This window comes from Gymnoscopelus braueri, assembly GCF_963280865.1.
Source record: "Gymnoscopelus braueri genome assembly, chromosome: 23".
Taxonomy (NCBI): Eukaryota; Metazoa; Chordata; class Actinopteri; order Myctophiformes; family Myctophidae; genus Gymnoscopelus; species Gymnoscopelus braueri.
Window position 1 is genome coordinate 5,035,942 of NC_137625.1, and position 13,873 is coordinate 5,049,814.

At 41.8% G+C, this 13,873-nt stretch overlaps 2 protein-coding genes across 3 annotated transcripts; one reads left to right on the forward strand and one right to left on the reverse strand.

Annotated features, from left to right (window-relative positions):
* Nucleotides 1-3,614: 3,614 nt before the first annotated feature.
* crebl2 (cAMP responsive element binding protein-like 2) lies at nucleotides 3,615-9,485 on the forward strand. 2 transcript variants are annotated; one of them, XM_080421049.1, is made up of 3 exons: nucleotides 3,615-3,864; nucleotides 5,877-6,074; nucleotides 7,192-9,485. In XM_080421049.1, exons 1-3 carry the CDS (start codon nucleotides 3,847-3,849, stop codon nucleotides 7,342-7,344), a joined length of 369 nt encoding a protein of 122 aa, XP_080277175.1. In that variant the 5' UTR covers nucleotides 3,615-3,846; the 3' UTR covers nucleotides 7,345-9,485. The 2 variants fall into 2 exon arrangements, with proteins under 2 accessions (XP_080277175.1, XP_080277176.1); XM_080421050.1 differs by having other exon boundaries at nucleotides 3,615-3,859; nucleotides 5,875-6,074.
* Nucleotides 9,486-10,984: 1,499 nt separating this feature from the next.
* Nucleotides 10,985-12,274, reverse strand: gpr19 (G protein-coupled receptor 19; the record flags this gene model as incomplete). The annotated part of the gene is made up of 1 exon (XM_080421224.1): nucleotides 10,985-12,274. One exon carries the CDS (start codon nucleotides 12,272-12,274, stop codon nucleotides 10,985-10,987), a length of 1,290 nt encoding a protein of 429 aa, XP_080277350.1.
* Between the last annotated feature and the right edge of the window lie 1,599 nt (nucleotides 12,275-13,873).

The following is a 13,873-nucleotide window of genomic DNA, read 5'->3' on the forward strand; positions in this document are numbered from 1 at the left end:
CAGACCCTCATTGCTTCTTAAAGTGGGACCCGAGGACCCCCAGGAGATCCTTGAGGTGGTTCCAGGGGGCCCTCAGCTAATTAGCTAACAGTAACATAGCATCAAATCAGTTTGTCCATACATCAGCTATATTTTAAAATAGCTCACCACGCAAAGCAAAATATTTTCAGATGGGGGTCGGCGGCCAAAATCCATATTAATTTGGGGGTCCTTGACATGAAAACGTTTGAGAACCACTGATGTAATTAACACGATTTTACTGCATTTACTTTTTTTGAGTGGTGCCAACCACTCCATCAACTGACCGAGTGTGTTAGTCTGTATGTCTGTATGTATGAGTACGGCTACCGCACGAACGCACACGCACACACACACGCACGCACACACACACACACACACACACAATGTTGAAATTAGTAAAAATACTTAAAAGTCATCAAAGTCTGTAAAAAAGTAACTCAATTAAGTAAAAGCAAAGTTACTAAATTACGTAAAAATACTTGCGCGCACAATCACACGTGCGCACACACACACACTAAAATGACCGATCTACAATTTGAGTAAAAGTACTTTAAGTACTTAAAAGTAACTTAAGTGTGTACAAATATCCAAAAGTAAATAAATTGAGTAAAAATACTTGAATGATGTTTCTGCCAACATGAAGTTCTTTTAAAGCAGTCTTAGGCTAATAATAGCTTAATGAAATGAGCTCTTCAAAGGCACCACTCACTTCACACTGGGTGTGATTTCGTATTTTTCTCTCCATCTTCTACAAAGCATCTCATTAGGTTCACACTTGATGAGTTTCCTAATCAGCTGAAGCTCATTCATTCAGCTTTCTGAGTTGCATTGCTGACGGTGAAAACATTTAATCTCTGCAGTGAACATGCGATGCATGGGTAAGCAGTTTGACCAAACAATGGACGTGAAGAGAGAACAGAAGAAAAGGCAGAGAGAGGTTTCTCATACTGGAGCAATTAACATGCATGGTTAGGCCAGACTGCTGAAAGTGACTGATGATGATGAATGGATGGATGGATGGAAGTTCTCTGAGGGACATGGTGCTTCTCAAAGTGCAGTCCAGATACATTATTGATAGTTAGGAACCAAATGGACCCTTTCACAGTTCCGTAACGCTGAGAGTGTACAAATGGAACCAAATGGACCCATTTGGTTCCATTCGTACACAAGGTTGAGAATCAATGGCCTGCATCAAAGCAAGTTACCATTCTGGGGATAATAAAGCCTTGATCTTAACCAAGTAGAAATAGTCCTATGAGTGGCCGCATCATCTACATGCATGCCTACAGATAGCAGTTGTTGGTGGGCATGCACATATTAAATTGCCTATTATTTTCCTAAATGAATATATAAAGAATTTGGAAAATGGTCTGAAGCAATGTAAAGTACACATGATTTGAACATGCACGGTGCATCATTATCAGACCTAAATTTACCCTTCAACTTCTTGTTTATGCCCATAATGACCGGCTATTCACAGGTTTTGTAGTAATTTGTAGCAATTGTAGAAAAATTAGGCCTTAAATGTCAGATCTTCAAGCATGTTCAAACTATGTATACTTTACATTACTTCAGACCATTTTCCAAATTGTTTAATTATTTTATCATTTTCCCCGGTTACCATCAACAGCATCAATAAGCTGGCCAGTGTTACAGTATTGTCCTCAGGGGGAGCTAGAAGATATTCCATGAATGTCACTGCCCACCAGCACTGACTGACTCCTGATATGAAAACAACAATGACCGGCCTTCATTTGTCTGACACATGTTTGGCTTCCTCATAAGACCCTCACTGCAGCGGAACCAGAGGTCATAATAATCACCACATTTCTCACAAAGCTCACTGTACTACATTCATTCATAGGATATTTCACAACAATATGTTAATGGTTAATCTTAAGGACCATTTCACACGTTTTCTTCATATATGATCTTGATATAAATGGTCCTCACTAATGTTCGTTACAAGATGGCACCATGTCTGTCTACTCACTCTCTGTGGACAGTTCAGAAACCTGCCTACCAGTGACATCATCGGTAGGCAGGCTTGACAATTTCAAACAAGATTTCAAACCCTTTTTATGTATTTTTCTATCAATGCAAGAGCAATGTCTTCTGATTCTATGCTCTTGCATTAAAATGGATTGAAATCTGCCTACAGATCATGTCACTAGTGGGCAGGTTTCTGAACTGTCCGCAGCCCTGCTCTGAGACACAGACCAAATAGACACAAATAGTGCCATCATCTTATCATGAGTATTAGTGAGGATTAATTACAGGAAGACAGGTTGAAAATGGGTGAAGTGGTCCTTCAAGTTGCAGTGAAAGGCAAGAATGACCTACATCTGTCTGTCTGGTCGATGCCGATCATGGCCACTGGGCGGCGGTGTTGGTCAACCTGTAGCTCGCAGACGCTGCCTGTGGTACAGAAAAAACATTTCAAAATGAAATATTATTGGTATAAATTATACATTTATGACTGTACATTTTTGTGTATTTATTTATTTACACAAATTGGACAGTTCTTATTTTAAGTTATACATCGCTTTGATGAAGGCTATGGCTTGGCTTAATTTTCAAATACAATATATGACGGCTTAGAATGACAAAATTTGGATTTATGCGTATGAAATTTCGCAAAAAAAAACTACTATCAAATATACAGTATTGTGTATTGTTGTGGATGTTTCACCCCGGGGGGCGTGGTCTATGTGTGGAAGGGGCGCGGTATTAAACAGGAAGAGTGCAGCGTTGCCATGTCGGCTTATTATAAGCGACTTTGGACTTCTTTTTCTGTAAAGAAACCAGTTGCGTTTTTTTGGGCTTGTTTCTAAAGTGTACTTGCTTATTCAGGCTTGTTTCCTAAATGTTTTAATTATTATGTAAACCAGTGGTTCTCAATTATTTTCATGAAATTGTTTTTTTGCCAGCCAGGGAAACATGTGTTGTTAGAATTTTTCAAAAAAAATATTCCAAACATTCCACATTTTATTGCAAGAGTTTTTGAAAATAGCAGAAGTGTGAGCTTGTAGATCGGCTTTTCTCAAATACAGTGGTGGAAAGTAACTAAGTACATTTACTTAAGTACTGTACTTAAGTACAATTTTGAGGTATTTGTACTTTACTTGAGTATTTCCAATTTCCAATACTTTTACTTCTACTCCACTACATCTCAGAGGCAAATATTGTACTTTTACTCCACTACAATTATTTGAAAACTTTAGTTACTAGTTACTTTTCAGATGTAAACTATGATATAATGAAACATACATTAACCACTTTAGCCCTATTTTATACATAGGATATTTGAAAATAGCAGATCTACAAGCTCACAACGCGTCGCATCGCGACGTGTTGTGAGCTTGTAGATCGGCTATTTTCAAATATTTAGTACTTTTACTTTTGGTACTTTAAGTACATTTTGATGCCAATACTTTTGTTCTTTTACTCGAGTACATTTTTAATTCTGGACTTTTGTAGCACTTTTTCCACCACTGATGATATTATGTTTAAAGTGTGGCTTCTTTTGAGCTTGTTTTCCTAGACCTGGTTGCTTGCTTATTTCTCTCACAAAACCTGGCAACACCGGAGCGATGTAAACAAAACATTGGCTAAAAACAAAACATTGCAGTCAGAGGAAACTCTCTTCATGATAGCATTAGCATAGCAGCTATTAGCAGGCGTCATGTGAACACTGTTAAAACATCCTGAATGACTTTTAGGATTCTCTTTGTATTCATTCACCCCCCCGAGGCTTTGTGTTGTAAAAACAAACGGGTCGTGTTCAGCTAGTGTTGAGCTGACTGACTACAACGGTGAAGCAAAATGGACGACAACAACAAGGTAATGCTAACCACTGTAGCTACACATGTCTGATGTGTACAGTGTTACATTCAACACGTCCCTCTGCGTTTTGCTGGCTAATAAAACCATTGTTTGATACCAGGGATTAAACGAGCCTTTCAGACACAACCATCGAGAAAAAAAAAGTCGATTGGTGTTATTGTCTGTCTGGGGGAAAAACGAAACAACAGCGAAAACAGTTCAAAATGCAGTTCCGTTTGACAATACTGTAGCCCTAGAATGTCTGTGATGTGACTTACATGTCATGTATTTCATATACACAATAGCATGGCTGTGATATTACATACCTGTCATGTATCTAGCTGTAGAATACAACTCTCGTAGACGTATTTATGATTCTGACGTTTCAGAATCATAAATACGTCTACGAGAGTTGTATTCTACAGCTATCATGTATCCATGTACACAATAGACTGGCTGTGATATTACATACATGTCATGTATCTATGTACATAATAGACTGGCTGTGATATTACATACATTTCATGTATTCCATATACACAATAGAATGGCTGTGATATCATATTACATACATTTCATGTATTCCATATACTGTACACAGCCATAGATCACTCCCTGTAGTCAGGGGATATTAGCAGAAAAATGTCCAATCTTGGAATAAATTCCTTACCAAAAAAAATCTTCACCAATGTGTTTGTAAAGGTGTCTAGTAACACACAGTTTCCCTAGGGGAATTTTTGACAGCTGCTGAAAGTTGGGGTACCCACCATAACCTTATGCGGGGGGAAAAAATCAATTTAATTCTGTTTTAAGTAGCATGTGAGGGGTCTAACTAGGGTGTTTTTATGATTCTGAATCCATTGCAAGCATTTGTTTTGCACCAAAACCACTCCTTGGGCTAAAAACGGCCCAATCTCAATGGGCTTTTTACACAAAAAGTATACCTGGAAAGGGATGGCTATGGCCGTTTTTAGCCCAAGGAGTGGTTTTGGTGCAAAACAAATGCTTTCAATGGATTCAGAATCATAAAAACACCCTAGTTAGACCCCTCACATGCTACTTAAAACAGAATTAAATTTAGTTTGTTTTCCCGCATAAGGTTATGGTGGGTACCCCAACTTTCAGCAGCTGTCACAAATTCTCCTAGGGGAACTGCATTTCAGTCTTTGTGAGATGTGTTACTAGACACCTTTACAAACACATTGGTGAAGATTTTTTTTGGTAAGGAATTTATTCCAAGATTTTTTTAATATCCCCTGACTACTGGGTAGCAGACTCATCGTGGTCTACTCACCCTATAATTAATTGCTCCAACTTGGGGTCAGATATTGTCCTCTAGTTTCTTTCGTATCCATTTCAAAGTTCTGTCAGAAAACGTGTGTTTAGTCAAATCTCTCCACTTTTCCCACGATCTGCACACGGACCACGGGTCGACATGCTTCAGTACAGTCAGGACTGGACTTAATGCAAACTTCCTCTGGGGTGCATATACGTATGGGGCACACACACAGGTGTGATTGATTACGCAATACCAATCGCAACGCACCTGTCAACTGTGTGCCCTATTCGTATGTCATGTGCAGGTCAGGGGAGATATTGCAGTATGAGCTTCAGGCAGTGCTGCTTGTCAACCAGTGCCTGACACCAGTGTCTAAATGTCTCAATGGAAGAGTAGGGAGATCACCTCTATCCACTGCACATGTCCTAGTTATCGTATTAATATAACATAACATACCCTACAGCTTGGTAAAAAATAAATAAAATAACGCATTATTCATCAAAATAAGTTCCGGATCACAGCTTCACTTTTCTCCTGATATATTCTAGATACTTTATTGAATTATTATTGTAAAGACACTCCCTTTATGCACAAGGCTGAAACATTTTAACCCATCCATCACTCAAGCCAGTTGAGTTTTCCAAGTGGACTCAGTATACTGTAAACTGATGATTGTAGGGTTCTGGAAAACAAAAGTGTGTGTGTGTGTGTGTGTGTGTGTGTGTGTGTGTGTGTGTGTGTGTGTGTGTAGATCGTGGGAGGTAAAGTGAAGAAGCCTGGGAAGCGGGGACGCAAACCTGCAAAGATCGACCTGAAGGCCAAGCTGGAGCGCAGCAGGCAGAGCGCACGGGAGTGCCGAGCCAGGAAGAAGCTGCGCTACCAGTACCTGGAAGAGCTGGTGTCCAGCAAGGAGAGGGCCATCTGTGCACTGCGAGAGGAGCTGGAGATGGTACCTACTAGCTTTGTCAATGTCATTATGGGGACCCCCCAAAATGATCATATTTTAACTGGGGACCCCCCACCCTGACAAGCAGTTGGAATTGTAGGAGTTGAGGCATCACATTTTGTTTGACTCGGTTCGACAGATAAATATTGTGAAAATAGACGATCTACAAGCTCACAACGCCTCGCAACTGTGAGCTTGCCTTGCAGATCGTCTTTTTTTTCCACAATTCTTGCCTCTTATATTATTTGACAGTTTGGCCAAATGTTTGACCAGTTTTTATACCAGTTTGTTGATTACATTTCATTTCTTTCTTCTATTTATTCTTAAAAGTCCTTAAATTGTCCGACCCACAGGTTGAGAACCACTGGTTCTAGAACAGCCATTCTCAACCTGTGGTGGGCCGGGGGTTACTGGTGGGCCGTGACTCGTGAGGATACTGCAAGTGGGCCCCCAAATAATTGATAAAACACTAAGATTTTATTGATAATATCAACAGCAAAAATATGTAAAACACACAATCGATTGATTGATTAGTAAAATAAACATGTTCTGAAAATGCACACGGCCCACCTATCTGACCTCTTAACACGGCAGCCATAGGGTTAAGTGGCCAGATGGGTGGGCTGTGAACGCTTCTGATGGGTGGGCTGTGAACGCTTCTGGGGTTTATCAAGTGGACCCTGATCCAGAAGAGGTTGAGAACCTCTGCTTTATAGCCAGACTAAAGGGGCTAATTTGCTTACTTGCCAATTATGGTTGTGACTTGAAAATCAAATTAGCCGTAATCACTTTCAACTTAGTTGGCATCTCTATTTTGGGCATTACTATTACGCATAAAAAATGCGAAATAGCAGATCTTCAAGCTCACAACGTGTCGCGATGAGAGGACCTGTGAGCTTGTAGATCTGTTATTTTCACACAACACTGTCATATGATGAAGTAGAAAATGGGTCTTACAGTATGTGGTTAGGGCTACTTCACTAATCAATGGTGTGGCTCAAAGAACAACAATTGATTTTTCTACTGAAAAGTGACACGGTTTGTGAACAAAGTGTAACTGCCGTCGGTAGAGCTTATGTTAACGTGTACCATGTTTTGTTTTTGTTTTCGTCCCTATAAGTACAAACAGTGGTGCTCAGCCATGGACCAAGGGAAGATCCCCGCGGAAATCAAGGCTCTCCTCACAGGCGACGAGCAGAAAATGCCTCAAGGCAGCAGTACCAAGACGTCCAAGAACAGCAAATCTAACATGCCCAGCAACGGCCAGGGCTAACCTTCTCTGGAAGACCATTCTGCCCTCTCTAGCCCCTGGAAAGAGAAACGACTCCTACACAGAGAGTCAGTGCAAAGGCCTTGGAGCAAAAAACTAAAACAAAAAAATGCCTTGTTGGTCCCTCTTTCGTTCTGTACAATCTGTCGTGTGGTTTAGAAGTGAGATTTGACTCCTCCTGTGTACGTGCCTCACAGGAAGGGGCACGTAAGCTTGCAGTAAACCACCAGACCTCCTTATGTTTGTTCAAAAGATGAGCATAGTTTTGCTTTTTACAACTCGTCTAATTCACTAAAGTTTAGGAGAGGTGTTCAGATGCATACACAACCTTGTCAGAAGTTACATGTCATTTACAAATATAGATGCTGTATCTGTGTCAGCAAAACAACACCTAATTAACCAGTATATTGCTTAGTATTTTTTTGTTTCCGTACACAAGGTATAATGCATGTAAAATGGTTGTGTAAGTTCACACATCTGGTATAAGCAACAGGCCACTTCCTTTTGTTCCGTTTTCCACCCGTCATAGTTTTGAATGGTATGGATCTAGAAATGGTCAAAGGGATTTTTGGACTTGGAAATAAGGTCTGGCTTGTTACTAATATGCTAATGGTGGTTGTTAAGAATGTTTGCCAGAAGATGTTGGCCTCACTACTGGTATAGGCATTCAAATGAATCCCAGAGGCAGGTGGGAGCATGTAAGACCAAACTGCTTGAATGCTGCATAAAAGATACAAATTTAGCACACAAGCCAGGAGTCAAAATGTATGTTAGTACTGATACGTTGATTTGGATGTACAGTATGTATGTGGATCTATTTTTGTATTTGTATTTTATATATTGGATCGAAAGAAAGCACTTTGTGGATCTTTTGTAGTGTGTTCGTCATCACAAGTCCGGCCCATGCATTGTCTGGACCGGGTCTGTTGGATTGGCCGAACAGAGAAAGTTGCAATTCCACTGTTTTTTTGTTTGTTTTGTTTTTTTGTTTGTTTTGTTTTTTTAAGATGTTGCGTGACTAGTGTCTGCTTTTTGTGGAAAAAAAAATATTACAATTATAAATGGCAACTGTTTGAACGTTGACTCTGGGAAATTAAGTATCTTAACAACAATGGGGTTAAGAAGCCAATTCCATGGAAAAGTTATTATGCAGCGCTGCGACTCCTATTTTCTCACGATTTCATCTTATATTCCATTGTTCTTTGCAAATGAAAGCGGTTTGGATGGAAGTTGCAGCTTAATTACAAATATAGCTCTTTTCTCTGTTCAAGTCGTTCTAAAATGTAAATTCCTTAATCCATGGAACGGAGAAGATAATCAGACTTTTGCTGCTTATGTCCCTTAAACCAGTGGTTCTCAAAGTGGGGTCCCTGGCGCAATATATTTTCAGATGGGGGTCCGGCGTCCGCAGCCAAATTCATATTAATTTGGGGGTTTGAGAATGATAAAAGTTTGAGAACCACTGTTTTAAACATCATTAGGCCTCAGGTAAACACTTTGCACCTTGTTAAATTGGGAAGAACTAATTGGGTCAGTTCCTCAGTGTTGATGCAGCACGCAAAACCTTTTTTTCCCTCTACACCAAACCTCTTTGCTGAAAATAGCCGATCTACAAGCTCTACGACGCCTCGCAGCACAAGGCGTTGTGAGCTTGTAGATCTGCTATTCCTCAGAATAGGGATGCTAGGGTTCAAGTGGTTGAATTTAAAAGCATTTACCAATCATCACACGAAGATTTGGTGGACCCCCTGTAGTAACTCTGAGGACCCCCTAGGAGCCCAGATCCCTGTTGCAGACCCCTGCACTATTATACTAAAAGCACCTAAAATGGGTTGGATACCCTCGAACCTTGTGGATAATGATCTTTAGGTTTCTGTAATACCTTGTGCACAGAAGAGCGTGATGATATGGAAAGATGGCAATTAGCCTCCTGTCCTTATTAGAGGAAATGGGAAAAAAATACTTAAAGAAGTCTCTAAGTAGCCATTATTTGATCTCTGCAATATTACCTTAGTCTAGTAAGCCTCTGTATTTCATGCAATATAATTCAATAATTAAGGGGAGGAGTTGGTAAGATTGTACATCCATTTTCAACATAACATTTGCTGTAAACACAAACCATGCAGTGATAAATAAAGTGGACATTCCCACCCTTTGTGTCCTTGTGTTTAGGCCTGTCATAATCGCCAAATCACAATTATTGCCATTATTGTTGCATAAGCATATGTGAGCTTGTACATCTGCTATTTTTGAACATTTTTGAAAAATCTTTAAAGTGTTGAATAATTTCAAATTGTTTAACACATCTCTTCTGGGGGTCCCTGGCACAAAACATTTTCAGATGGGGGTCTGCGGCCAAATATATATCAATTTGGGGGTCCTTGGCACACTGTCAAGTCATGTCACCATGACTCAGTCATAACCATATAAGGAGTTGCCAATGCAGCTATGACCAAATACGCAGTGTGTTGTCTAACGTCAATGTGTCGTGGCATCAGGTGCAAACAAATCAGTCAGTTCCATATACAGTATGGGCACAAAATGGGCATGCCCATATATGAGCATATATTGATGACATCAGGGATCTCCATATATGGGTATAAAATGGACAAGGACTGACAGATGCAGAGATCTCCATATATGGGCATATCAGTCGGATCGGCAGTGCGACGCCTAGTTTAATTAAATTCCCATCAATTTAAAAGCATTGTTTTGTTTAATGGCCTTCCTCCCCTGGCACTTGGCTTCTGTGCCCTCAAAAACGTACACCATCAAAAGCAAGTGGTCTTGCGCCCAAAAAGAAGAAATTCCAGGCCTGGTTCCATTGTGCAATGCCAAAAAAACACAATTAAATCGTTAATTGCAATTATTATTAGCCCTGCATGTGTTTTAACCACCCTGACTGGATATATTCACAGATAAACATTTCTGCAGACCACCAGGTTCTGAGATCTTACATCAACATTAATACATGCATGTATTGTAATGTAATCCTTAGGAATTGTAGCTATTTGAATAGATTTTATTGTTGCTTCTGTAGAAAGCATGGGTCTCGAGATCACAGTTGACAGAACACACAAGACGTCTCACAAGTGTATCATCACACAATGACATTAACAATGTCTTTTTGCACAACGCGGCGTTAGCATTTTTAAAGGTGAGAACATGGCTGCCAGGCAGTAGGCATGGTGTCCTTTTCAGGGAGCTAACCTCGATGTGCAGGAGTCGGCTCTCTAACCTGAATGGGGTTTAGCCCTCGCTTTAAAATGGGAATCACAAGAATTACAAGTACGAGTGAAGGTAACGCAAGTGTGACAAACGTTACATAATGATCTCCGTCTAGCGTCTACAATCTTCTTCGTAAAGCTCTCCTTATCTTGACGGTCCGGGAAACATGATAACAATAGACTACCGTATACTGCACTACCTGAGAAATCCATTGAACTGCAACGCACATTAAATATACACACATTCAAGATTTGGCTGGTGGTCAAACATAGACTAAACAAGACACTAATTCAGTTTTTCTTCTTTTAGTGCTTTGCTCTAAGTTGCAACTGAATGTAGGGCGCAAATACCCCAACTTTTCAAAAAGTGTCACCAGAATTATTATTTTTTCCTCCACAGTTTCAAAAACTCAGATCTACACAAAAGTATTAGGAGGATTGGCGTTGATGGGCCAGGCTAGTTTCTTTTCCTTTGCTTCTCGGTCAAAAGTGTCATACACGGAGTCCTTTGTCAGGGTCTTTGTTGATGACACAGGAACGTCGACCACCCCGACGTAGTTCTTCTTGGCCATCCGTGAGCTGGCCGTGATGGTGTAGGCGTTGCTCCGGTAGCACTTCATGGACGACATGCAGAACGTCTCCCTCATGCCCCGTCTGAAGTTTGCGTTGTACACAGAGTACAGCGTGGGCTTAGACGCCGTGGAGCTGAAGGAAATCCACGAGATGGCGGTGAAGAACAGCGCCACCTGCCTGCTGGGGCCGTCGGTCTCGCTGGGATGCCACAGCTGGGCCACGTAGAACGGGGTCCAGGTGAGCAGGAACACCGAGTTGAGCATGAGGAACATCTTGATGGTCTTCACTTTAGTCCTGGGCACGATGTTCATGGTGCGCCGCACCGTGTGGCCGTCGGCGCTGATCCTCCAGATGTAGCGGACCACGCGCTGGTAGAAGGACACCACCAGCACCGCCGGCAGCAGGAAACCCAGGAGGAAGTGAGAGGCGGCGTAGGCCATGCCGCCCCAGCTGTCGGGAAGGAAAAAGTCACAGTGGCTGCCGCCGGCGTCCATGGACGAGGAGCCGTAGAAGAAGAGGCAGGGAGAGACGAAGGCCGCGTCGAACAGCCAGGAGGCCACGATCATCCTCTTGGCTTTCTCCCGGGACACCTTGAAGCTCAGAGGGTAGACGATGGTGTAGAAGCGATCCACGCAGATGGAGAGCAGCACGTACACCTGCACGCCGGGACACAGGTGCTGGAGGTAGCGCACGGCCTTGCAGGCGGCGGCGCTCAGAGGCCAGCGGCCCGAGGTGACCTGCAGCAGGACGAAGGGCGCGCAGCCCAGGCTCAGCAGCAGGTCGGCGCAGGCCATGGACACCACGAAGTAGTTGGTGGTGGACTGGGTCCTCCTGCTCCGGTGGATCACCAGGCACACCAGGGCGTTCCCCAGGATGGACACCAGCCACAGGACCCCGAACACCAAGCCCAGGACGGCCACCTCGCCCGAGGTGAGCTCAAACGAGGCCACGGTCCCGTTCCGCCGGCCGCCGGACGGCCCATCCTGGTCGCAGAGGGGAGGAGTTGTGGGTAAGCCGGCCTGGACCGTTGAGTTGTCCCTCTCAGAGAAGTTAAAGGACGTCAGATATGTGAAGGCCGGGGAGTACAGGGAGGGATCGACACCACTGGTTTCCGTTGAATGTGCGTACACCATGGCTGGACCAGCTGTGGAGACACGTTCAACACATGGATGCTGGTTAGGAACAGTGGTGGAAAGTAACTAAGTACATTTACTTAAGTACTGTACTTAAGTACAATTTTGAGGTATTTGTACTTTACTTGAGTATTTCCAATTTCCAATACTTTTACTTCTACTCCACTACATCTCAGAGACAAATATTGTACTTTTACTCCACTACATTTACTTGAAAACTTTAGTTACTAGTTACTTTTCAGATATAAATTATGATATTATGAAACACACATTAACCACTTTAACCCTATTTTATACCTAGGCTATTTGAAAATAGCAGATCTACAAGCTCACAACGCGTCGCATCGCGACGCGTTGTGAGCTTGTAGATCTGCTATTTTCAAATATTTAGTACTTTTACTTTTGGTACTTTAAGTACATTTTGATGCCAATACTTTTGTACTTTTACTCAAGTAAATTTTGAATTCTGGACTTTTACTTGTAACAGAGTATTTTTATACTGCAGTATTGGTACTTTTACTTAAGTAGAGAATTGTAGTACTTTTTCCACCACTGGTTAGGAACTCAATGAAGTGAAGGTTTGTTAGTGAAGTAAGTGTCCATTCAAACTGAGAGTGCAACAGTCTGCGCACCGTATTTAACAATGCTCAGTTGTGTAATAACTGTTTGGTAAGAACATTCAAATTGGCGATCTTGTAGATCTGCTATTTTCAAATATCTGAGGTATATAGGGTTGAAGTGATTAAACTGATTTTGATGCTACACAAACATATTTTTCTGGATACCCCCTCGATAACCATTGGGTCTGAGAACCACTGTGGTAAGTGATGCGATATTGTTCCATGTCCCATAGGTCTTATTTCTAGTCCTATACTATCTAGGAACCCATTCGATAAATAAAAAATACATGTTTTGTAAATTGAAGGATCTGTCATGAGAACTCCTATAGGCCTCTTATGTAGGCTAGCTAGGCTACATCACTGGTTCTCAAAGTGGGGTCCGGGGACGCTCAGGGGTCCTTGGGGGGGGGTCATCAAAATCAGTTTAACCACTTTAACCCTATATGCATCGGCTATTTTGAAACAAATCTTGAAAAGATTTGAAAAATGTGTGACAGATCACAGATCTTGTATGGGGGGGTCCCTGGCACAAAAATATTTTCAGATGGGGGTCGACGGCCAGATTCATATACATTTTTGGGGGTACTAGACATGAGAACGTTTGAGCTACATAATTGTCCTACATTTACAGTCAGAATGCCATACTAGCAGAGTTCCTTCAAATGGACGCAGCATGTGCAGTGACAGTGTAAATTAATGATATTTTGTCCAATCTGTATGGTACAGAATGTTAATACAACTCATACAATTGTGGTGGTCGATTTCTTTTTGTGATAGAGTGCTCAGCTTTATGCGAGGGTGTGCTTTTAACCCCTTTTTCTCCCCGATTGTAGTCGTTTTTTTGCCAATTAATTCCTCCCCACACATTTGTGTGGTCACGGCTGTTCATTCCTACTGACTCACCTGCCAGTGAGGAGCCCCCACCGGGAGGACTTAAAGCCTTTGTGCTACTCCTCCCGCCTACACTCCCTGATGTCAG